The sequence below is a fragment of the Gopherus flavomarginatus genome, chromosome 1, assembly GCF_025201925.1.
Source record: "Gopherus flavomarginatus isolate rGopFla2 chromosome 1, rGopFla2.mat.asm, whole genome shotgun sequence".
NCBI classification, from domain to species: Eukaryota; Metazoa; Chordata; order Testudines; family Testudinidae; genus Gopherus; species Gopherus flavomarginatus.
In genome coordinates this window covers 217165366-217189433 of record NC_066617.1, presented here as the reverse complement: position 1 = coordinate 217189433, position 24068 = coordinate 217165366, and the positions used below count along the sequence as shown (strand labels likewise).

The window sequence follows — 24068 nt, the reverse complement described above, 5'->3', positions numbered from 1 at the left end:
TGGCTATATCCAAAGAATGAGTGTGCAGATAATTTGGCATGGCAAATTTTGGTCTAGATATAGAGCTTTGATTCATTATAGGGCAAAACCACCCTATTTCAACTGAATTTTGGTGATTAAAATATCACTAAATAAGGAATTTCTACCTATGCAAGGACCTATGCTCTACCTATGCTCTTTGTTAGTCTGTCCGTCCACAGCAGTTATTAAATGGAGCATCATCAGCAGGTTATTCTAATTTATGATTAATGGTCTTTTCAGTTTCTAGCCCCATTGAAATCAAGAAATCTAATTTCTTATTGAGAGCCAAAACATACTGAACTAACTGAATATTTGGTTTCTCTGTGTTAGAAACTAGAGAAAGGAGACTAAGCCCTGGTCTACACTGCGAATTTAGGTCGAATTTAGCAGCATTAGATTGATTTAACCCTGCACCCATCCACGTGATGAAGCCGTTATTTTCAACTTAAAGGGCTGTTAAAATCGATTTCTGTACTCCTCCCCCGACGAGGGGATTAGTGCAGAAATTGACCTTGCCAGGTCGAATTTGGGGTAGTGTGGATGCAATTCGATGGTATTGGCTTCCGGGAGCTATCCTAGAGTGCTCCATTGTGACCGCTCTGGACAGCACTCTCAACTCAGATGCACTGGCCAGGTAGACAGGAAAAGGCCCACGAACTATTGAATCTCATTTCCTGTTTGGCCAGCGTGGCGATCTGCAAGTGAGTGCAGATCTCATCAGCAGAGGTGATCATGATGGAGTCCCAGAATCGCAAAAGAGCCCCAGCATGGACCGAACGGGAGGTATGGGATCTGAGCGCTGTATGGGGAGACGAATCCATGCTATTAGAACTCTGTTAAAAAAGATGAAATACCCAAACATTTGAAAAAAATCTCCAAGGGCATGAAGGACAGAGGTTATAACAGGGACCCGCAGCAGTGCCGCATGAAACTTAAGGAGCTGAGGCAAGCCTACCAAAAAATCAGAGAGGCAAACAGCTGTTCCAGGTCAGAGCCCCAGACATGCTGCTTCTATGATGAGCTGCATGCTATTCTAGGTGGTGCAGTCACCACTACCCCATCCCTGTGCTTTGACTCTGTCAATGGAGTAGCACACAACAGGGATGCAGGTTTGGGGGACGAGGACCATGGGGGGGGGGGAAGGTTGATGATAGCTCACAGCAAGGAAGCAGAGAAACCATTTTCCCTGACAGCCAGGAACTGTTTCTCACCCTGGACCTGGAGTCAGTACCCCCTGAACCCACTCAAGGCTGCATGGCCTAACTTCAATCTGTGAGGCAATTATATCTGATTCCCATGATAAATTCACATAAGAAGTTTTATATGGATTTGCATGTGACTTTTCTGATGTCTTCCCTCCTCTGTTTGTATCTCGAATCCTGTTTCTCTCTCTCTTTTTGTGGTAACAGAAAAATTCTCTCAGGTAAGACAGCATATTTTCCTAATAAAGTCAGTGTAAAGTTCTGTTCTCAGAATTGAAGGGCCTGATTTTTAAAGGCACCTGAACCAACGCTTCTTGTTTGTGCTTGCAGTTTTGGATGTGTAAATGATGTCTCTGATTTGCAAACAGATATGTAGATGTCTATATTATATATCTGTCTGTACAAAGTTAAAGACGCAGAAAGGGGAAGAGGGGACAATTTTCAAAATCTGTCCCCACTGATTGAATTCTGGAGATTTTAAGATATATCTGTAAAAAACAAAACAAAAAACAAAAAGGTTAAACCTAGAGTCAAAGAGAGGGAGGAGGAAAAGAGCACGCTACAAGTCAAAGAAAAGAAGAAAATCAGGATCTAGAGAAGAAAGGAGCATGGTGTGGGCCCCGCTTTAAAGCTCACTGAAGTCAGTTGGAGGTTTTCCATTGAACTGATTTCATTAGCCACTGCATCAGTCTATATTATTAAGTGAGCCAAGTGACTATGAGACAATAAAACTTTTGACTCCTGCCGTCTACATGCCCACACATCATCTGTCCCTACATGCAAAGGGGAAGGAAGATAGAGCTTCCTCATAAAAAAGTGACTCCTACCCAGCAGCAAGGCTTCCATCTCCCTTAGTTGTGAATGAGGCCAGCAGCACAACATGCATCCACTCACAAATATTCTGTTTACCACCTACCTATGGCAGACACCAAGCTAACGGGATTCTCAGAGCAAAAGATGTACAGCTGTGCATCATTAATACATTTATGAAACAACAGACTGGAGAGTGGGCAGTATGATTGACTTAAGATTGGTTTTCGCATTAGTATTTCCTTAAACTGATTGCTTGGTTCAGTTTACTACATACTTTATGGATAAGATTGAAATGGACAGTTCCACATGGTGTCTATAGTAAAAAACAAAAAAACCAAAAAATTCCATGGCATCAGTCACAGCTCTTCTGTATGTCTGCATAAAATCTTTGAATAGGAAATAATCAGACTCTGAGTGAGTCCTCACCATCATCTCTGTGATCTACTCTCTTGCTGCCGCATCTCCAGAAATGTTACTGAAACATGGAGACACAAGGTGGGTGATATAACATCTTTTATTGGACCAATTTATATAAAAGATATTACCTCACCCATCTTGTCTCTCTAATATCCAGGGACCCACATGGTTACAACAACACTGCATTGAACCAGAGAATAATGGTATGCTAAATGGTATTATACTATTCAGCCACTAGATGGCACGGTATGGAAAAGACCTGTTTAAAGATAACTTTAGCCTCACCAGGGAGAGTATTAAAGGATTTTACACACACCAGATGTGTTCATCCTAAACAAGCTCTGTAGCCAGTTCATACCTGGCACAGAAGTATATGACAGAGACCACCAAGCAGAGGATAATAAATAAAATAAGAGAACATCAACTTGCAACCTCCTTCTCAATAGCTGTTAGCTAGAAGGGGAAGCAAAATACATGTCAAGAAATACCCAAATCTGTGACAAAATTTGGAGGAAACTGAGTGGTTAATTTCACATTTCCTTTTTCCACAGGCTATTTCCAGAGGAAGTTGATACAGGCTTTAGTTTGCATTTCTCCAAAGGCTAATTTGTTTGGTCTGAGTCCATATAGAGCAGGGGAGGGCAAACTATGGCCCACAGGCTGGATCCGGCCCATCAAGGCTTTCAGTGCGGCCCACAGGATTGCCAGCCCCGTGATGCAGCACGGGCTAAGGCAGCACCGCTCCCAGAAGTCGCCGGCACCACATCTCTGCGGCCCCGGGGGAGGATCAAAGGGCTCCGTGCACTGCCCTTGCCTGCAGGCATCAGCCCCCCCAACCCCCCCCGCAGCGCCCACTGGCTGGGAACGGGGAACTGCGGCCAATAGGAGCTTTGGGGGTGGTACTCACAGGCGAGGGCAGCGCGTGGTGGAATGGCCTGCCCCACCCCAGTTCCAGGAGCCACTTCTCGATATGCTCACCACTTCCAGAAGTGGCACAGGGTCAGGGCAGGCAGGGTGTCTGCCTTAGCCCCACTGTGCACTGCTGCTACCCCAGAGCTGCTCAAAGTAAGTGGTGCAGGGCCAGAGCCCGCACCCTGAACCCCTCCTCTCTGCCCTGAGACACCCTAACCCCCTGCCGCACCCCTCCTGCACCTCAACCCCCTGCCTGAGTCCCCTGCCGCACCCTGCACCCCCTGTCCTGAGCCCCCTCCTGCATCCCACACCTCCTGCCCCCTGACTTCTTGCCCCAGTCCTATGTTCATGGCCCTGCATACAATTTCTCCACCCAGACATGGAACTCGGGCCAAAAAGTTTGCTCACCCCTGATATAGAGTATTTATGTGAATGTGTATGGTTATATAATGATAGAGATAGACACATATGCATATACAACTGTATGAAACACCACTCAGAGCAAAGGTTTAAGATCCATAATCTAATAAAATGCCTTGTACAACTTGAAACTGAAAAGCATAATTTACAACGTGACCTACACAAAGACCCTGTTTTAAAAAAAGCACTTAAATGGCTTGAATAAATACAGAAATCTTTCCAACATTTCTGGGATAAGGGATAGATGATTGTTTTTATATTAACATTGGAGCAAAAGATGACAGTATCATGTTATGAAAGACTTGCAATTATTACTGAAATCTCCTCAATTATGAATTCATCCTGAACTAACCACAAGATTGCTCTATATTGCTGTATAACTTCAGGAAACAAGTTGCTATTAATGTACAACTCACATATAAATGTTTGTAAAATTTACAAAAGTAGTAAAGGTAATAAATTACTTTCAGATCCTATATCAGTTAGAAGGCATAAGTATAAATTAAAACACTGCACATAAAGACTTAAAAGTAAATATTTCAGTTATTTCCTGGCAACTCTTAAGTTCTGGTTTCCAGATTTCTCTGAAATAGTTGGAAATATCAAACACTGTAGGAAAATATAGAAAACAATAGCTTTCAATGGACAAAGTGCCTTGGGAAAAAGAAGAGATGAAGGAAGACACATGCTTAAATACAACTGAATGATTGTAAAGGTTATTTCTTGCTTTCTTTAGTGTTACATGAACTAAAATAAGGGGAACTTTCAATTGTTAAATTATTTTACTTCCGGAAATTCTTTTCTCCTGCTTTCTCCTTAACTGATCCCTTTAAATAATAATTTATCAAAATCAGGGCCAGTCTTAAGGGAAAATAGGACCCTGGGCAAACTTGTATTTTGGCATTCCTGGCCCCCATGGGCATGGTGCTGTCCCCCATTGTCCCTGTGAGCTCCCCACCTCCCCTTTGCCCCAACCCCTACACTGTGCCTCTGGAGTGATGCCAGAGTTTCTGGCGCCCTAGACAGAATTCGGGGGGCAGCATTTTGTGCACTCCCCACGGGGGGCGCGGGAGCTTCCAGTTCCACTCCCATCGCGCCGCCGAAGGACCCTCCGCCAAAATGCCACAGGCGACAGCAGTAGTCATTGAGCTGCTCAATTGCCTGCCGCTGTTTTCTGCGGCACGTCAGCAGAAGGTCCTTCTTCGGCGGCGCAACAGGAGCGGAACCGGAAGCTTCCGTGCGCCCCGTGGTGAGCGCACAAAATGCAGCCCCCCGAATCCTGGCGCCCTAGGCGACTGCCTAGTGTCGCCTAATGGAAGCGCCGGCCCTGCTGTGCCTTCTTTGCGCCAAACCCTACACTCCCCCTCCTGACCTTGATTCAGAGCAGCTGTCATTGCTGCTCACTCCCTCCCTTGAATACTGCTCTTCTGAGCACCCCTAGGAGGTCATATGGAGGAGGGGCAAGGAGTGATGTCAGGGCTGCCTGCATCCAGGTGACTTTCCCCACTTGGGCTGCATAAGGGAAGGACAGGAGAAGCAGCAGCCCTGGTGGGGAAAGTCACCTGGATGAACAGAGCACTTAGTTGTTGCTCCTCACTTCCCCCCTCACAGCCCTTAGGGAGAAGCGGAGGAACTTTTGGGGAGGGGGAAGCAGTATCTGTGCGTCACCGCTCCCCCTTCCCTTTTTCCTCCGACAGGAGGAAGCAGAGAGAAATCTGGGTGCCCCCCAATGTGGCACTCTTCTGCCAGCCAGGAAAAGCTTCTGACTACACCAGCAGTGTGCACCTCTGCACTGCCACATGGTGCCCCCTTGACCATGGCACGCTTGGGCAGTCACCTGGGTGGCCCTCCCCTAAGACCAGCCCTGTCTAAAAAAAGCCTTTTTCATTGAAATTTCTTCTTCTTCTTCTCCCTTACGCTGTATTAAGGAAACCATGTGTTGTTGTAAGAGAAATACATTAAACTAACAACTTTTCATATATGTGAAGAAGGAACTGCTTTTCAGATATACATATCTGTATTTATTCCACACACATATTATGTTACTAATTTGGGAATCTAAACCTGTTGTTTGGGGTTTTTGTTTCTTTTGTTTTTAATTTTTTTTTAAATCCCTTCAGTTTACATTTTAATAGGAGATTTACCAGCTAGATGCTTTTTCCACCTACTAGGTCACATATCTTTGTATAATGCTATTACTAATCTTCACAGACTTAAAATGTAACCTTGCCCATTTGGCTCAAATATAGGATAGCTTGATTTACCTTAAATGAATTTATCCTCCTCCATTAAAAGCACTTGCTTCACGTAAACAACATGACACTATTTTGCAAGGGGTCTTACACTCATTTTTTTGGTTAGTTAACCACATTCTAGAAAAAAATGCAGTGACCCCTTGTTTCTTTTACATATCAATAACAACATTTGTTGCCTTCCTTCCTTAAATGGGATAATCAAATGTCATGCTTCATGGTGTAATATGATTATTACAGGATAAGGAACGAATGTCTATTTCTAGCACATACAGCACTGCACAATTGGCAAGCCCTAGTTTCGGGGAGGGGTGTAATTCTGTCCTATGAAGTATAAGATGTTGGTCACTGGCTCTCTGATTTAGGACAAATTCCTCATCCTAATGAAGTCAAACTCAATATATCATAGTGCAAACTTCTCAAACTTAAAGTTATGTTTATATACACAATGTAACTTCCTATATATTTCAAGGTCTATAAAAGATGACACCTTGCAGAACCACACAGCATATAAACAGGAAGCCACATACCTTGCGTCTGCTTCAGTGGAAGATAGAAAGCAAACTCCTTACTGCTGGAGTGACGCAGGACAGATGCACTGAGAGGACATATGGTCTGTTCCTGATCTAATGGGGAAAAAAGAGAGAAAAAAATTCTTACACTTCAATGTCACATTCAAGGAGTGAAATTCACTGGAATTTGAAATGTGATCAGATAATTTCTCTAATGAAACAGCTTCACAAATGATTGTTCTTCAAAGTGTACTTTGAAACAGGAGATGACATTTTTGAAGGGTCTCCCAGTGTTTTAATCACTTTCCTTAATATGCTTAATGTAACTGTAGATTTAAACAAGGAAACCCTGTTAAATATCTTTACAATAAGAGAGACAAGGTAGATGAGGTAATATTTTTTTTATTGGACCAACTACAGAAGTTGGTCCAATTGAAGATATTACCTCACCCATCTTGTCTCTCTAATATTCTGTGACCAACATGGCTACAACAACGCTGCATTTAGAAGAAGATACGTTACCTCTTTTTTTTTTTTAAATCAAAGGTTAAAAGTGAAAATCTTCTCACTTAGAAAAGCACTCAATGCACAAAAGAAATTGCCTATGATCCAAACATTAATCTACTACTCATCTGACTCACAATATCACACCTCTTATTGTATGCTACCATATTCTGGATATAAATATTTGAAGACCAAGGCAAGTAGGTGGACAAAGAAACAAAACAGCTGATAGTGTAAAATATGTAAGCCATGACAACAGCAAGTGAGTTGGAGGTAGCAAAACAGCAACATGAGGAAGAGATGCTGCAGACGTTAGATAATGAGAAGATGTTGTTGCTGTGACAAGAAGTAATTAGATCAATTATACAGGCTCTGATCGGTTACTAGTCCATAAAGATCCTGTATATTTAAATCATTGTTAGTATTTTCAGATGCATTGACATATTTCTATTTACATTTAATCCTGAAAACATTTATATCCAGGCAGGGTAACTGGACAATTAACAGATATGTAACCAATAGAATCAACCCACCTGACTAGGAAAGCTTTTGGTGATCTGATTTAGGTAGCTAAATTACTGAGAGAGAGGGTATTTTGGATAAATCAACAATCATATTGTAAGCAAAAGCATCATTATCCACATTAGGAAACTGAGGCACAGAGCGGGGACATGATTTGTCTAAGGTCACTCAGCAGGCCAGTAGCAGAGCTGGGATGAGCATGCTAATTCTTACTAGCCATCCTAATGGCTAGAACTGGACTGGGATTCAGGGGACCTGCATTCTCATCCCAGCTCTGCTACTGGCCTGCTGAGTGACCTTAGACAAATCACTTCCCCGCTCTGTGCCTCAGTTTCCTAATGTGGATAATGATGCTTACCTCCTTTGTAATGTATTTTTGGGAGCTACAGATGAAGAGTGCTATATAAGAGCTAGGTGTTGTTATTGTTAAAACTATTTCTGAGGTATGCATTGAAGACTTGTATGTCTAATTATGTGCCTGAGGTCTGAGCCTCTGCAGGAAAACATAGCATCAGCAGATTGGTACCTACCTAACAGAGGTGATACTTAAAAGGAAGTATCAGGAAACCCCGGGGGGGGGGGAGTTAATTCTAAGAACCTGAGCCAAATGGATTGATTGTGTTAAGTGAATGTGACGTGTGTGGACACGGAAATTGAGAATGATGAAATGACCTAACAAGGACTAGACGATGTTATACAGCCACTGTCTTAAGTTACCTTGAAGGTTACTCTGGAGTGTGATGTGGTTACTGTGGAATCAGAAGCCAAGACTGAGCACTATTATCACTTAATTAAAAACTGAAAAACTATGTGACTTACTCTACAATCTGAATTAATTTTATTTTTTTTATATTACCATATGACCCAAAATGTGCTAGCCAATGTGCAAACACAGAGGAAGAAGCAGTTCCCACCTCAAAGAGCTAAGTTTGCAGAGTCACAAAATAGACAAAGGGTGAGGGACAGGGAAACATGATACAAACAAAGAGATCGGGGGGGACAGGACAGGAATACATTTTATTAGCTATTGAATTTTTCTTTTTATTTTTTTAAGTGTAAATATACTGTTTTTGTGGACAATACTATATTACTGAGTTTTCAAAACTAATTCTAAGTACTCAGATTAAGCGAGGGAGAGAGAAACTGACAGCCATTCAGAAAGAGATCCAAGAAAAACTGACATGAAGAAAGGTCACTGCAGCGTATGGCAAAGATGTCCAATTTCAGTAATTTAAATAAGACTGACTAAGTGAGTGTAGTGAGGATTACTTGAGGGAAAGAGACCTAGCTTTTGAGAGTGTGTCCATGCATTTGCATGTGGATGAGTTGATTTTCCAAACTTGTAGGAAAGAAACACAGTTTAAATCAGCCAAATACATTTTACAGCACCTCTATTGTACTGAGAAGTGAGACTATTAACTACATATATATAGACAAATGCTCTCTCTAAAGAACAAAATTAACAGGAATGTGCCTTCATTATCCATGTGAAATTAATCGTGATACCTCACAATGTCCTAGAAATGTGCAAAAGGAACAGGAGTACTTGTGTCGCACCTTAGAGACTAACAAATTTATTTCAGCATAAGCTTTCGCGGGTTACAGCTCACTTCTTCGGATGCATAGAAATGTGTGCATCTTATCATACCCACACTTATTAGTGGTGAACATGATGGTTGCAATTATGCTAAAAACAATGCAACTAATCTTAGCACTTTCATTTTAAATTGATTAACCATTCTCTAAGTTGATCTGAAAAAATCGTGAATTTCTTTATATCTGTGTTAATTTAGGCCAATGCTGGTGTACAAATATGCTGTACTATTTATTTCCAATATATTTTTATTGTAAGAAATATAATAGTGATAGATAAGTTGGAATGTGCACATTTGAGGTAGGTTGGACATGTAATAAGAATGGGAGAAAAACAACCAGCAAAGAAAGCATGGGAAAAAGAGGACAGAAAGAAAGGATGTGCAAGACTACGGTTACAATGGAGAGACTCTGTCAAGAGAAATTTTAAGAGAAAAGGACTGGACCTCCAAGACCTGTCCCATGGACCAGAAAAGAGTGGCAAAGAATTGTAGTCACGTCCACACTCGTGTAAACAGGAAAAGAAGTCAAGAGGTGAAGTGAAGTGATATTTTTATTGTAAAGAAACAATTCTGTATGTCAGATTTCCTCTATGAGTTCAGTGTTTAGTTCAGTTAAATAAATGAATAAAGGGGGCACGTAAGTAATAAGAAAGCAGTTTGAAAACATGTCTAAAACAAGAGGAGTTTCTGCATGGAAATTAGATGATTGAGCTACTGTGTGTACAATTCTATCTTGAAAATACTATTAGCTTTAATAATCCACAGTATAAGCCAACTATTTTAATGTCACTGTGAACAAGCCCTAGCTAAATGCCATCTCAAATATTGGTATAGGAGATCAGTTTTGCTTAAGATAAATATACAAATAGATAATGCTAGATCCCAAAGATGAACCAATTACCATCCTCAGATGATTATTAGCTAGCACTGAGACTTGAATCTTTTATTTGAGCACAGATCTTTAGTCATTTGGGTAGAATGCTTGTAAACACTGCAGCAGAACCTCAGAGATACAAACAACTTGGGAATGGAGTTTGTTTGTAACTCTGAAATGTTTGGAACTCTGAACAAAACATTATGATCTTTCAAAAGTTTACAACTTAATACAGCTTTAAAACTTTACTATGCAGAAGAAAAATACTGCTTTCCCTTTATTTTTTAGTATTTTACATTTAACATTACTGTACTGTATTTGCTTTCTTCCCCCTCTCTCTCCCCCTCACCCCCCGCTGCTGCCTGATTCTGTACTTCCAGTTCCAAATGAGGTGTGTGGTTGACTGGTTAGTTCGTAACTCTTGTGTTCATAACTCTAAAGTTCTACTGTAGTTAATTTTTTCCTGAAACTTGGAAATATTTTACCCATGAAGCTGCATTCATAATATTATCTGTTTTAGTTACAATAAAAATATTGATGTCAGTTGCCAGTATTTGGGGGCAGATCATACAAGCCTTACACTGGTGAGCACTTACGCATTATCTACACTGGGGATTTCAGCCATTGGTGGTCTGGTACGGATATTACTATTTGCACTGGTGCAGTTTACCTAGCGTGAAACAGATGATTCAGTGCAAATGGCAGCTAAGTTTGTCTATGCTAGGGGTTTTCCACTGGTCTGTAGCTACAACAGCAACCGGCCACCAATGGCTCATATCACCTAGTACATACAAAGCCTTAATGGAAGCATTTATATGAATAAAATTTGTACAATCAGGCCCTTGTTATGTATAGACACAGGGCTGGCCCACAACATTTTGGCACGTGAGGCAGGGAGCTCAAGTGACGCCCCCATGCCTCCTCGCTTGGGCCAAAATTTGAAAGGTCTCAATTCTGCCTTCTTCCTGTTCTACTCCTCTCATGGTATTGCTCTGCTGCTGTGATGGGTTGGATCACAGAAACCCCCTGGGAGCTGCCACCTGATGTGCCAAGACTACCTTTGCTTCTGCTTTCCCTGCCAGCTTAGGACTCCAGCACCCTGTCTTGCTGAGCCAGACACTCCCGTTTGCTCCAACAAAGACCCAGGGTCTGAATTATTTGTCCCAAAGCTGCAGGTTTACCTGAAAGCAGCTAATAGAAGTGTTTCTGTCTTTAACACTCAGGTGCCCAACTCCCAATGGGGTCTAAACACAAATAAATCTGTTTTACTCTCTATAAAGCTTATACAGGGTAAACTCATAAATTGTTCACCCTCTATAACACTGATAGAAAGATATGCACAGTTGTTTGCTCCTCCAGGTATTAATACATACTCCGAGTTAATTAATAAGTAAAAAGTGATTTTATTAAATATAGAAAGTAGGATTTAAGTGGTTCAAAGTAGTAACGGACAGAACAAAGTAAGTCACGGAGGAAAATAAAACAAAACACGCAAATCTATGTCTAATCAAACTGAGTACAGATAAGATCCTCACCAGTTTCAGAATGCTCCCTTTTACAGACTAATCTCCTTTTAGTCTGGGTCCAGCAATAACTCACACATCTTGCAGTCACTGCTCTTTGTTCCAGTTTATTTTAAGTATCCCGGGGGGGTGGAGAGGCTCTCTCTTTAGCCAGCTGAAGACAAAATGGAGAGGTCTACCAGGGGTTTAAATAGACTTTCTCTTGTGGGTAGAGACTCCCTCCTCACTCCTATGCAAAGTCCAGCCCCAAGATGGAGTTTAGGAGTCACCTGGGCAAGTCACATGTTCATGCATGACTCACAGTTTTTACAGGTAGCATCCATTGTTTACATGCTATCTTGAACGTCTTCAAGTATACTTCTTATGTGGATTGGAGCATTCCAAGATCCATTGCCCTTTAAGTGTTTCTTGATTAGGTACTTAATTTCAACATTCCTTTCTCCAGGAACTGATCAAATGCCCTACTAAGGTCATTTAGAAATCAAGCCAGTACACAGGCAACATTAATAACTTCCAGTACAGAAATGATAAATGCATATAAATAGGATTAATACATTCAGTGGATCATAACCTTTACGGAGATATGTTATATGGCATATGTAACATAAAATGCATTCTAAGCATATTTCCATAAAACCTTATGGGAGGTACCATCACAGCTACCTACCACAATAAAGGAGAACTAACAACTTAAAATGCCTTGTTCAAAAATTTTAAGTAACACTTAACTTTCAAATGCCTGAACAGCAAATGTAACTTTTCTTGTCTAAATAGTAGACACTGGCATTTTTATCTGTTTGAATAATCAAAGTGGTGCTTTCCGTGCTTTCTTGGCTGCAAAGATTTGAACTGCTTCCTGCTGAAGGTCCACAGTCTGGGCCAGTTCATGCTCTATTGAGATGGTTGCAAGACCAACCAGCTTCTTCTGTGTCATTGTGGAATGTAGATGTGTTTTTATTAATTTCAGCTTGGAGAAGCTGTGTTCTCCACTGGCAATTGTTACAGGAAGTGTTAGAAGTATGTGCAGAGCAACAAAAGCATTTGGAAAGAGGGTGGTCATCTTATTTGTGCATATATATTCCAGAACAGCCTTTGGAGTTGATCCTGCTCAAATGCATCTTGAAAGGGCTTTCAGTTCATCACCTAAATCACTCGCATCAATATTGCGCATGTCACCATGTGTCAATACTGTCTCCAGTGCCCTGCATTGCTGGTGTAGGTCTTCTTCAATGAGGAGTTTTGGAATATCATACAACATCCCAAATATACTGCTGTGTTCCTTGAGCTGCATGAAATGTTCTTCAACTGACTGTATTGCACAATCTAGCATCTGGTTAAAGAATTCAACTTTGAATTGTTGTTTGGGGTATCTTATGGGATTATCCCGTGCCTCATAATAAAAATGTCTTCTTCTTTGGTAACTGTATTCTTGAATGAGTCAGAAAATAGCTTCAGTGTGAAGTTCCTCTGCCAACTTCCTCTACCAAAACTTCAGAACGTTTTGAAATCCCTCACCTGAGCAGTAAGACTGTAGGTACGACTTTGCTTTGTCCAGTTGTTCCATTGCTCCAGATATATCAAGGTCAACACCTTGGAGTCTCTTGCTTACAACATTTATTTCAAACAGTATGTCGTGCCACAACACTAAGCCACACAGAAATTTGAAGTTATGTTATGTTTCTGGTGATTCCATTTCCCTCTGCCATTACACAAAGTAAAACTATTTCCCCATGCTTATTCCCCGCCCCCCGCCCCAGTTCCTTACATCTCCTTGTTAATTGCTGGAAATAGGCCATTTTCATTACCACTACGAACAGTTGTTTTTCTCTCCTGCTGATAATAGCTCACTTTAACTGATCACTCTCCTTATAGTGGGTATGACAACACCCATTGTTTCATGTTCTCTGTGTATATCTATATCTTCCTACTGTATTTTCCACTACATGCATCCAATGAAATGGGGCTGTATCCCACGAAAGCTTATGCTCAAATTTGTTAGTCTCTAAAGTGCCACAAGTACTCCTGTTCTTTTTGCAGATACAGACTAACACCACTGCTACTCTGAATACTTTCTGTCAGTTTCCCATGTAGTTGAGTTCTACCCCAATATTGTTCTCCTAATCTCCTTGGCAACAAGATTGGTGAGACCAATGCAGGAGTATGTCCACTAAGGGTATGAATTCCAGTAATATACTTTAAAGCTAATATATTACCTGAAAGGTTTCAGGGTGCTAAAAATATGTGCTCTTACATAACTAAGCCTACTACTGTAAACTACAATTAATTCCTTTTCAGTAAGACAGATTTATTTACAGACCTGGGTAGATCTAATTGTTTTTGGTTGTCAGATAGCACAGTCATTTCTATCCTTAGGATTAATATTGTTCAAGAAAATAAAAGGTTTAAAGAATCACTGGAACTAGTGGTCATCACTCTCAGGGCTACAATAATAAGGGCTTAAGTCAGTGATCATTCAGGTGGTTTTATTACTTGATATGCTACTAAAAGCCAATGAGACCATTCATTTTAATGCATAAATTTGCCTATGTACCAAAAAAACCCAAACCCAAAACAACGCTCCTTCTCAAACCCAGACTTTGCATCTAAAATATTTGTATTTAACTAACCCCAGAGACAGGATTATTACTAATGGTGAATACTATGGCAGTTTTGTATGGGCATTTCTGATTCATTTGTATTTTTCTAATTGTATACCTTCATTGTCATAGGAGCTCCAACAGCCAGGATAGGCACTTCACTTTAAATCCGATTAAAATAAAATATAGACCGATCAGATCATGGGATAGGGAAGTCAGTGACTATACTGGAATAGTGCTCTGTTCTTGGCATCTTGATATCAGAACAATACAGAAAAATGGGATGGCATTCATAGAAGAGCAATAAAAATGGTTGGGGGAACTACCTCACTTGAACTGCAATGAAAAATTAAGAGTATGGGGTAGTTTCGCTACATGTTGACTATGGGCACATGCATGCAAACACTTATTAGGGTGTGTGCACATATCCTTACTCACGCACTAAGTTCCAGTAACTCCTACCCTTGAATGAGAGAGCATCACTATATCAGCTCATGTGTCACCTCTCTTCCTTCAGCTAGTCTAGGGGACACAGCCAAGGGAAAGAGGTGTGACTACACTATCTCTATGGCCTGGCAACACCCATCAGCACTTGAGTGTTGGGGTCATAGGCAGCCAGCACAACATAAGCACTTAAATTGCACCAGGAGATTAGATGGGCACAGAATTATGTGCTTCCTCTTTTCCTTAGCTGTAAAGAGTATTGCTTTGCTACTGCTCAGAATCTGGACCTTTGTGTGCAGGAACTCACCTATGAGGGCTACATCTACTTTTTTAAGGTTAGCGTGGCTGCAGTTAGTAGCGGAGCGGTCCTGGCATGCCATTCCTTGACCAGTTGACTGTCTAAAAGGGTGTCTCTATACACTCAGAGCTCAGAAGAGATTTCCGGGGCCTCCAAAAACAGAAGACAGTACAAGATAGTGGTAGGCTCTGATTAGTGATTTATTATTTTTGCCTGGGCCCATCAAAGCTTTTGTAACAAGTAAAGGAGCAGCTTATTCACCATGAAGCACTGTATTCTGTGTTAGTAAAAATATTTAGTGTGAATTTGCATTTTTGTGTTATGTTTGTGGTCAACTTTCTTTTACAGTTCTAATACTGGTGTACGTATCACCACAGTCAGTGATATGGTCATCATCAACAACCTAGTTACACCACTGCACACTCTCTAAATCTTTTGTGAGAAGTTTGAAAAATATATTTGAGAATAAAAACTATTTAAAGAGAAATTTAGAAAATCTGTTATGAGACTAAAGCCTCTACTCTCTGTTTAAGGAAGATACTTTAGTCACAAGTGCACACACTACCTGAAATTAGCAAATTAAAAGATACCTGATTCTGCATTTAAGTTTGGATCTCAGAGCCTATGACCATACTTCAAATAGTTCTGAAGTACCATTCTCTCTGCACTTACATATGTTGCATCTATACCAAGTGACCCTAATGTTCAGTATACCATTGACTGAGTTCTATCTTCAGGTATGCATGAACAGCTCTCACAGAAATCAAAAGTTAGTTGCATGTGCATTTCTGAGTGCTGAATTTGGTACCACACTGCGCATTCAGTATACGACAATATTGGTCTCAGTCTTGAAAACATTTATGTGTGTGTAAATACACTCACATAAGTAGACATAATGAAGTCAATGGAACTACTCACCTGAGTAAAATTAAACATACTTAAGTGTTTGCAGGATCAGGACCATTATGAGTAAAGAAATATTTTGAATTAGAAGATAAATATCTTTCTATTTTTAACGCTTTAATTTTCATTATCTTAAAGTAATTCTGAATAATAAAACAATTCAGCTTCATCATGAGTATAATACTTAAATGAAGAAAAAAGGTTAACATTACAGTATTAAGGGGATTTGGGGGGGAGGGGGAGGATGGGATTAAATTCACCTGCTGTGACAATGTGATCTCTCCCTATAAATGAAATAGATTAACAGACTCCTACTCAATGCACAGGTGCAGCAAATCACTAAATGTCACCTGAGACTCAAGAAGACAGATAAAAAACAGGAACCTCAGAAGAGTCAGGCTAGCCAGGGAACAAAAAGCTGACTAGCAAGCCTAATGTCGTTTTAGACTAAGGTCTTTATGGAAACTTTTGTTGCTATGGCAATGGTATTTATACTAAATACTAAGACAGATGAACTAGAGTGCCTAGCATTAAATGAGGATATTGATATAATAGGCATCACAGAAACTTGGTGGAATGAGGATAATCAATGGGACACAGTAATACCAAGGTATAAAATATATAGTAGTTAAAGTAGGTTGTGCGGCAGGGGAGTGGCATTATGTGCTAAAGGAAGCATAGAGTCAAAAAAGGTAAAAATCTCAAATGAAATAAACTGCACCATAGAATCTTTATGGGCATAATTTCCATGCTTGAATACAAAGAGTAGAGCAGTAGGAACATCCCACTGACCACCTGAACCAGGATGGTGACAGTGATTGTGAAAGACTAAGGGAGGTTGGAGAGGCTACAAAAGCAGAAAGCGCAATAATAATGGGTGACTTCAACTCTCCTCATATTAACTGGGTAAATGTCACCTTAGGGCATGATGCAGAGATAAAATTTCTAGACACCATAAAATGGCTGCTTCCTGGAACAGCTAGGATAACATTTAACTTCTAAAAGGGGAACTATACAAAAATGAGGATGCTCGTTAGATGAAAATTGAAAGGAGCTGTCACAAGGATTAAGTGCCTGCAAGCAGCACTGGGACTATTTAAAAACACCCTAATAGAAGCTCAGACTAAATGTATACCTGATATCATAAAATACAATAAGAGGAACAAAAGAGAGCCACCATGGCTAAACAGCAGAATAATGGAGACTGGCAGAGGCAAAAGGCATCCATTAAAACTTGGAAGTCAAATCATAGTAAGAATAATAGTAAGGGGCACAAGCTCTAGCATGTTAAGTGTAAAAGTATAATAAGGCAGGCCAAGAAAGAATTTGAGAAACAACTTGCTAAAGACACAAACACTAACAGTAAGAACATTTGTAAGTACATCAGATACAGGAAGCCAGTCAAACAGGCAGTAAGGCCACCAGACGACAAAGATGCACTCAAGGAAGACAAGGCCATTTCAGAGAAGCTAAATTTATTCTTTGCATTGGTCTCCACTGCAGAGGATGTGGGGGTACTTTGTCCCTTCACTCCTCCCCACCCTGTTGCTCCTCCATATAGCCAGGGGAAGCTCTAGGGATTTTGCCTCCTCAAGCACGGCAGGCAGGCTGCCTCCAGCAGTTTGCCTGCGGAGTGTCCGAAGCCGCGGGACCAGCGGACCCTCCGCAGGCAAGCCGCCATAGGCAGCCTGCCTGCCACCCTCATGGCGCCAGCAGAGCGCCCCCTGCGGCTTGCTGCGCCAAGCACACGCTTGGTGCGCTGGGGCCTGGAGCCACCCCTGCATATAGCCTTCGGTGGGGCAAGTCCCCCTCCTTGCACTGTGTGGAGAATCAGCCCCGAGTTGGAGTGCTCAGCTCACCAGCAGTTTGGTCAGCTTCCTTTCCCCCACTGCCCTGGCTGGGCTAGCACCCCAGAAAAGCCCAAGACCCTCTGACCTGGGACACTGGCCAGAAGGAGCCAAGCCCTGCATGTGCCAAAGCCCCACTCCGAGCTGGCACAGGGAAACCATTCCACCCCTCAGCTAAGCTCTGGAGTGGCGTGGGGGGAAAGCAATTTCCAGCATGTACATGCCCTGACCTCAGGGAGTGAGAGGGTTCTTCCTTCCCCTGGGGACCCTCCCCTGCTGAGCCACCTCTCTGGCTGGGTGCACTGAAGCTCCTGCAGTCAGGTTCCCTGGGCCCTCATGCACACTGCATCCTTAGGGCTTAACCACTTCCTGTACGCACTGTAACCAGGGGACAAGAGGTGACTTGGTGGCCAGCAGCAGCCTGGAGGCCTTAGCAGCCTTTAGACACTATGCAGGCAGGAAAGGACAAGCTGTTTACAGCCACAAGGGTGCAGGGTGGGGAAGAAGGGGTGAAGAGATGAGCTCTGCAAAGACATGGGCCAAGTCATCCCCACCCCACCTCCTGTGCCACTGGAAGCCACTCCGAACCATTCCGTCCCACACAGTACTGAAAGGCTGCTGCGGCCACATTCTGATGTGAACCCTGGCAGAAATCTGGAGAGGGGAGCATGTGACCCTGCATGCCCCTCCCACGTGTTGCCTCAGGAAGATGTGGAGCCAGGTACCAGGAGACGGGTCTGTCCCAGGGGCCCAGCCAGAAATGGAGGGTGGAGAGCACTGGGCAGGGAGGGTCGGGTCGGTCAGTCACGCCCCCGTGTAAGAGAGGTGTATGGGGGTTGGGGGAGAGAGAGAGAGAGAGAGACCTCTCCCTGTGTGAACCCTAAAGCCTTAAAGATAATAAGGTAAATAAAAAGAATCCTACTTATGAAGTATTTCTTTTATTACGGTCAACTTGATGTTAATTTGAATGTTTATACTGCATAGCTCTGATTGATTGCTGTTGAACTCACTTGAATATGAATAATTTTACCAAATGTCCCATATACAGCATAGGGAAATATTTCACCCTAATTCAAACAGTCTTCAAAGTCCCAAAATATAGTCCATCCACACAACTCATATTCACCTCTGGTGTCTTCTGCCAGTCCTGGGGCCTTTCTTCTGTCCTAACTTGCTTTCACAGCAGTCCTTTCTAGCTGGAGTGATTCCTGCTCTTTCAGCAGGAACTCCTATGTGGAGTACTTTTCTCCCCAGAAGAGGATCCGACATTCTCCTGGGGCCATCTATTCTTTAGTCAGGATAGGTCAGAAGACAAACCCCTCTTTTGCTCCCTGATCCTTCAGCCTTCTCCAGCCCCTGTCTTTGGCTCTGTTTCTTGGACCTCAATTTAGAACTCTCCCAGATGCTGCTCTGCCCTACTAATCAGGTCCAGTTTGTTCTGTCATAGAAGAACTGGACCCACTATCCTTAAAGGGACCTGTGACAAATACATTTTAGCAATATTACAGTTCATATACATTTATACACCATACTGAAAATTATATTTTACTGAACATGTATGCCCAACACTTCAAAGATATTTAGGCATCTAGCTTCTATTGATTTCAGTTGAAGTAAGCACCTAGTTACCTTTGAGGATCTGGGCCGTAATTACTAAATTATTAAAAACTGAAGTTTTATAGTCATAACACTGCTTATGTAGCTAGAAATTACTTCCTTTGAAAATATATTGGAAGTAGGATTGCATACAGAAGAAAGAATGCTACTTTTTACCAAAAAGAACAAAAGGAGTTGTTATTGTTTCTGCAAAAAGTAAGCCAGAGCCTGCACAACGCTGTTCTGAAGAAGGCTTGGATACATAGCTCAGTTATTATACTGTGACTTTTTTTTTTAATTTCCAGTGGTAATTCATTGAGGAAATTAACCAGGTTTTGCAAATTCAAGATTTTAGATTTGTTTATATTATTTTACTTTGTATGATGGGCTCTATAGTGTTAATCTGCTCAAAGAAAAAGCCTTACAGTTCTACTGTAAAAGACTACAGTTCATTATTTCAGGTCCACTAATGTGTAAGTAATCCAAGGAAAAATGGAAAGCAAAAACTGAGTTTAAGGTGCAAAAGTCAAGATTAGAGTTTTTCTAGGACAGTTGACTTATACACCAGGTTTCACTGAGAACATCTTTGGAATAAGTTAATGCTCTATAGTTAAGAAGATTGCATCCTATTAAAACAAGGAAAGTTTTTGTGAACTCAAGGCACATCTCAAGTATGTCAGAATGTCACAGTTCAGTAGTCTTTAGTATCTATTTTAAGCTATGTAAATGATTTCTGATGGGACTGTATTGTGGAGACGAATGCTTGTTCTCATATTAGTTTTGTGAAGAGTGTAATAGATTAGCATTCTACAAATAATAGCTTGGTGCTCTAGTAGTATTAATTATGCCATTTGGCACCATATGCTTAACAAGACTTGCAGCTTGCTTCTTATAATTGTTCTGTTGCTCTGCAAATCAGAAGAAATAGTGACCTGCATTTTACAGCAGTGTAAAACATGATGTATTCTATGAAGTGAAATAGAAACACCTAGTATCATGGTTGCCACATACATCCTCTACCTCAAGAAGTAGGATTTTCAAACTGTGGCCAGCATACTGCCTGCAATTCACAAATCACTAGCTGATCATGTAGATTGGCTGTGGTCCTTCTTTACAAGTGCTTCTTCAGGCACCCCGGGGGTCAATGAAGAGCCTGAATGCCTGATGGAGACAGCTATAAAGGAGAAAGAGCAAGCCTTGGGCCACTGCAACAATAAGAGAAGGAAGAGTGTGGCGCTACACCCCATATTCTTCATAGTGATATTATGATGATACGATTATGACATAATTTTGATGTATTTTATGCAAGATAAGTCGTGTGAGGTGTCACTGGAAAAGTTATAATTTGCTGAATATGATTATCCTATTTGTACGCATATATCATTTTTGTATCTGAAGTTATGAATATTGACTATGTATCTGTATTCCAAATGTAGTTAAACCTGGTAAACATGCCCAAGACAAGATGCTTTCAGGCTAGATGGTGGGAGGGGAAGGGCCTATCCAGAGCAATGGGCCATTAGGATAAAACAATAGGCCTTAGGAGAAGCTTATCTCCCACCTGGTGACGAGCCTCCCTAAGAACACTCCAAATAATCTGTGAGTAATGGCTGCAAGGACATGTGATCAGACCACATGATTCTGGACTCCATCTTGGGATGTCATTATTTTTTCATAGACAGGTCTGAAAACCAAAGCTTTGAAACAAAGAGTTCTCACTATATGCAAAAGCTATACAGGGCTGGTAGTGACAACATCTCGTGTTCTTCACTCACCACACAAGAAGACTCCTGGAAACGACTGAGAAACAAAGACTGAACTGGGGGAAGTGCTGGACCCAGGCTAAAGGGATTTCTAGCCTTTAAATGAAACACATGGGGGTTCCAAGCTATAAGTGAATGCACCTTGCCCCCTAAGAATCTGCAGCCTGCTTGTATAATCTCTTAGGGTGAGAATCTGCTAATTCATATCCAATCTATTTTGTATATCAAGCTTAGTTTGTGTTTTTTTGTTTATTTGCTAGATAACCTGCTTTGATTTGTTTGCTATCACTTATAATCACTTAAAATCTATCTTTTGTAGTTAATAAACTTATTTTTGCTTTATCTAAACCAGTGAGTTGGAGTGAAGTATGTGGGAATCATAGCTCAGGGGCAAAGGCTGTTGCATATTCCTCTCCACAATGAGGGATGGGAGTGAACTTTATGAGCTTATGCTGTACAGTTCCCAAGCACATGTCTACAGCATGATAAAGTTTTTAAAGCCTTTCTCTAGGAAATTGGCTCAATGTACATAATGCTTCTAAGTAGTTTGGAGCATACATGTGAAATGAAGTCCCAGGTTTTCATCTGGTTTCATCATAAGTTGATGACCTAGTCCTCAGGCTTTAACTTCCAAGTGAAAAGGGGGAAAAAAAGCAAAGAAAGGAAGTAGTCAGATGGTGTGCTGTCTTACATTCCCTGTAAGCTGTGGGGCCGTGTAGAAGCCTATTTAGTGCTTAGGGAACCTGCTCAGAGACTGGCTGGGGAGGGACGCCCCTCCCTCAGCCCCCAACTTGCCATGGCCGGGGCGCCCATCTTGCGGCTTGGACTGCCTGCAGCCAGGGCACTCCTACCCGGCTTGATCCCAGCTGCGGCTAGAACCCAAGCAGCCTGGCTGGAACCCAGCCACAGCCAGTGCAGCCTGGACCAGACACAAGTGGTCCGGCCTGGACCCAGCCGCGGCTGGCGTGGCCTGGCCCAAATCAAACCCCAGGTGTCCGGCCTGGCCCAAACTCAGGCAGCCCGGTCCAAACCTGGGTGGCCCAGACCAGACTCAGCCGTGATGGTGCAGCCCTGACCCAGCCAGGGCCGGGATGGCCCTGACCCGGCCAGGGCAGCCCAGCCCAGAACCAGCTGTGGTCGCCCAGCCCAGACCTGCTGCAGTGCCCCTCCCCCAGCTCAAACCCAGCCTCGGCTGGACCTGCCAGTGCTGGAGAAGGGGTGCCTATCCTGCAGGCCCAGCCCTAGAAGTGCCACAGTGGAGACAGGTACCTCTTCCCTCAGACCAGGTGCTCCTGGGGGGAGTCCTCTCTCCCTGCCGGAGCACCATCCTGCACCGCAAACCCCTTATTCCCGGCCCCATCTCAGAGCCTTCACCCCCAAACTGAGCTCCCTCCCACATTCCGAACCTCTCAGCCCCAGCCCCACCATATGAATTTTGTTATGTGCACCAATATGAAGGTCATGCATCACACATCACCTCCATATTGGTACACATAACAAATTCATTCTGCACATGGGTGGGAAAAATTAGAGAGAACACTGGTGCTGTCTCTAAAATGGAGCTGCATTTCACCTCAGTAGTGAATGGATACACTTCAGTGACTGGAAACTTTGTTCAACTGAGTCAAAGTGCTTTGAGGTTCAGAATGAAAAACACTCAACCAAGACAAAATGGTTCTTTTTGCCAGACACTGCACAATTTTTACCCAGATGGAAGGTGCTAATGGAATTGAAGAGCCCTGCTATAAAATGGGAAGATTCCAGCCAGATCGGGGTGGGAAGGATTGAAGACAAAATTCTGAAGACTAGGGATAGGTTAGAACACATTTGGCTGAAAGCTCCCTGTGGGGAAAGGAAGTGGAGGTAGGGTGGGTATGGGTGTGGGTGTGTGAGGAGGGAATCAAGAGACTGAGGGCGAATGTGAGCCTGAAGTGGGGTAGGAGTTGGACAGTGGGTTTGGGGGGAGATTAGTAGGAATGTAGAGGGGAGATCTGCAGATTAGAGAAGGGGGAAATTACCTCACTATTATAGTTTTGTCCTGGACCTTAGTCCCTAATGGTTGAGGTCCTTTTGGAGCAAGGTCTGGCTAGAGTTCATTTCTCCAAGGAGTTAAGGCACTTAGGAATTGTAATTGCTGAACGTTATGGCACCTAACTTTTAGGCACCTAGAAAAAACAACAAAAGGAACCATGCTGCAATCCACAAAACCTGAGTTAAACACCTAGACTCTTATGCAATGACTGGGGTGAGACAAGCACCTAAGAATGGGATCACAACAGCCAGAAATACTAGGTGGGGAGCCACTTAAAATAGCCAGTGGGAGATGCCAACGGTGTGTCCTAAACCCAGCCACTCTCACGGAGAGAAGTGCCTATGTCCAGGCTGCAAGGAAGTATCTCTCTCTGTAAGCTATCCACAAATGGAAGCCCATCTCCTGAAGTCAAGCAGCTTAGGCACGTAAGTAGTTTCTTGTGAGAGTGACTTAGACACCTGCCTTGCTCTGCATAAAACAGCCAAAGCAGGAAGTAGTGACCTTCTAACTTTTAGCCCAGTGCTTAGACTGCTCACCTGGGATGTGGGAGACCCTGGTTCAATTCCCCACTCTGCCTAAGCGGGACAAATGATTTGAACAGGGTTCTCCCTTCTCTTAGGAGTGTACTCTAACCACTGGACTCTGGGCTATTCTGATGTGGGGCTCCCTCAATCTCTCCTGTTTAAGCTGTTCCACTGCAGATAAATAACGAGTGATTGGAGCAAACAGACTAGACCCAGCGGAGAGACAGAATACCACTCTGTTAGACTGGTGGTTAGGGCACCCACCTGGGTCCAATAAAGACCTAATGAGGTCCAGCTGTCAGCTGCTCCCTCCAGGACCCACAGCTCATAAGGTAGGTCAGGTTTTTTCCTCCCTTCCAGGGAGGCTAATGCCTTCCTCCCCTTGCAAGTTACTATTATTACATTATTGCTGGGGTTGGGTACCTACACCCTGTCACACATGTGTTGCTTGCATATACCCCGACATTGTTCAGTATGGTCACAAAACCAGAAGACAT

The 24068-nt window shown here is 42.5% G+C and overlaps 1 protein-coding gene across 1 annotated transcript in view; it reads right to left on the bottom strand.

The window, feature by feature from the left end:
- The window catches only part of CFAP47 (cilia and flagella associated protein 47), a 680893-nt gene that overhangs the window by 115027 nt on the left and 541798 nt on the right, over nt 1–24068 (bottom strand). The window contains exon 57 of the mRNA XM_050936444.1: nt 6568–6663. Within this exon, the coding sequence (XP_050792401.1) occupies nt 6568–6663 (96 nt within the window). The remainder of the gene's footprint in view (nt 1–6567; nt 6664–24068) is intronic.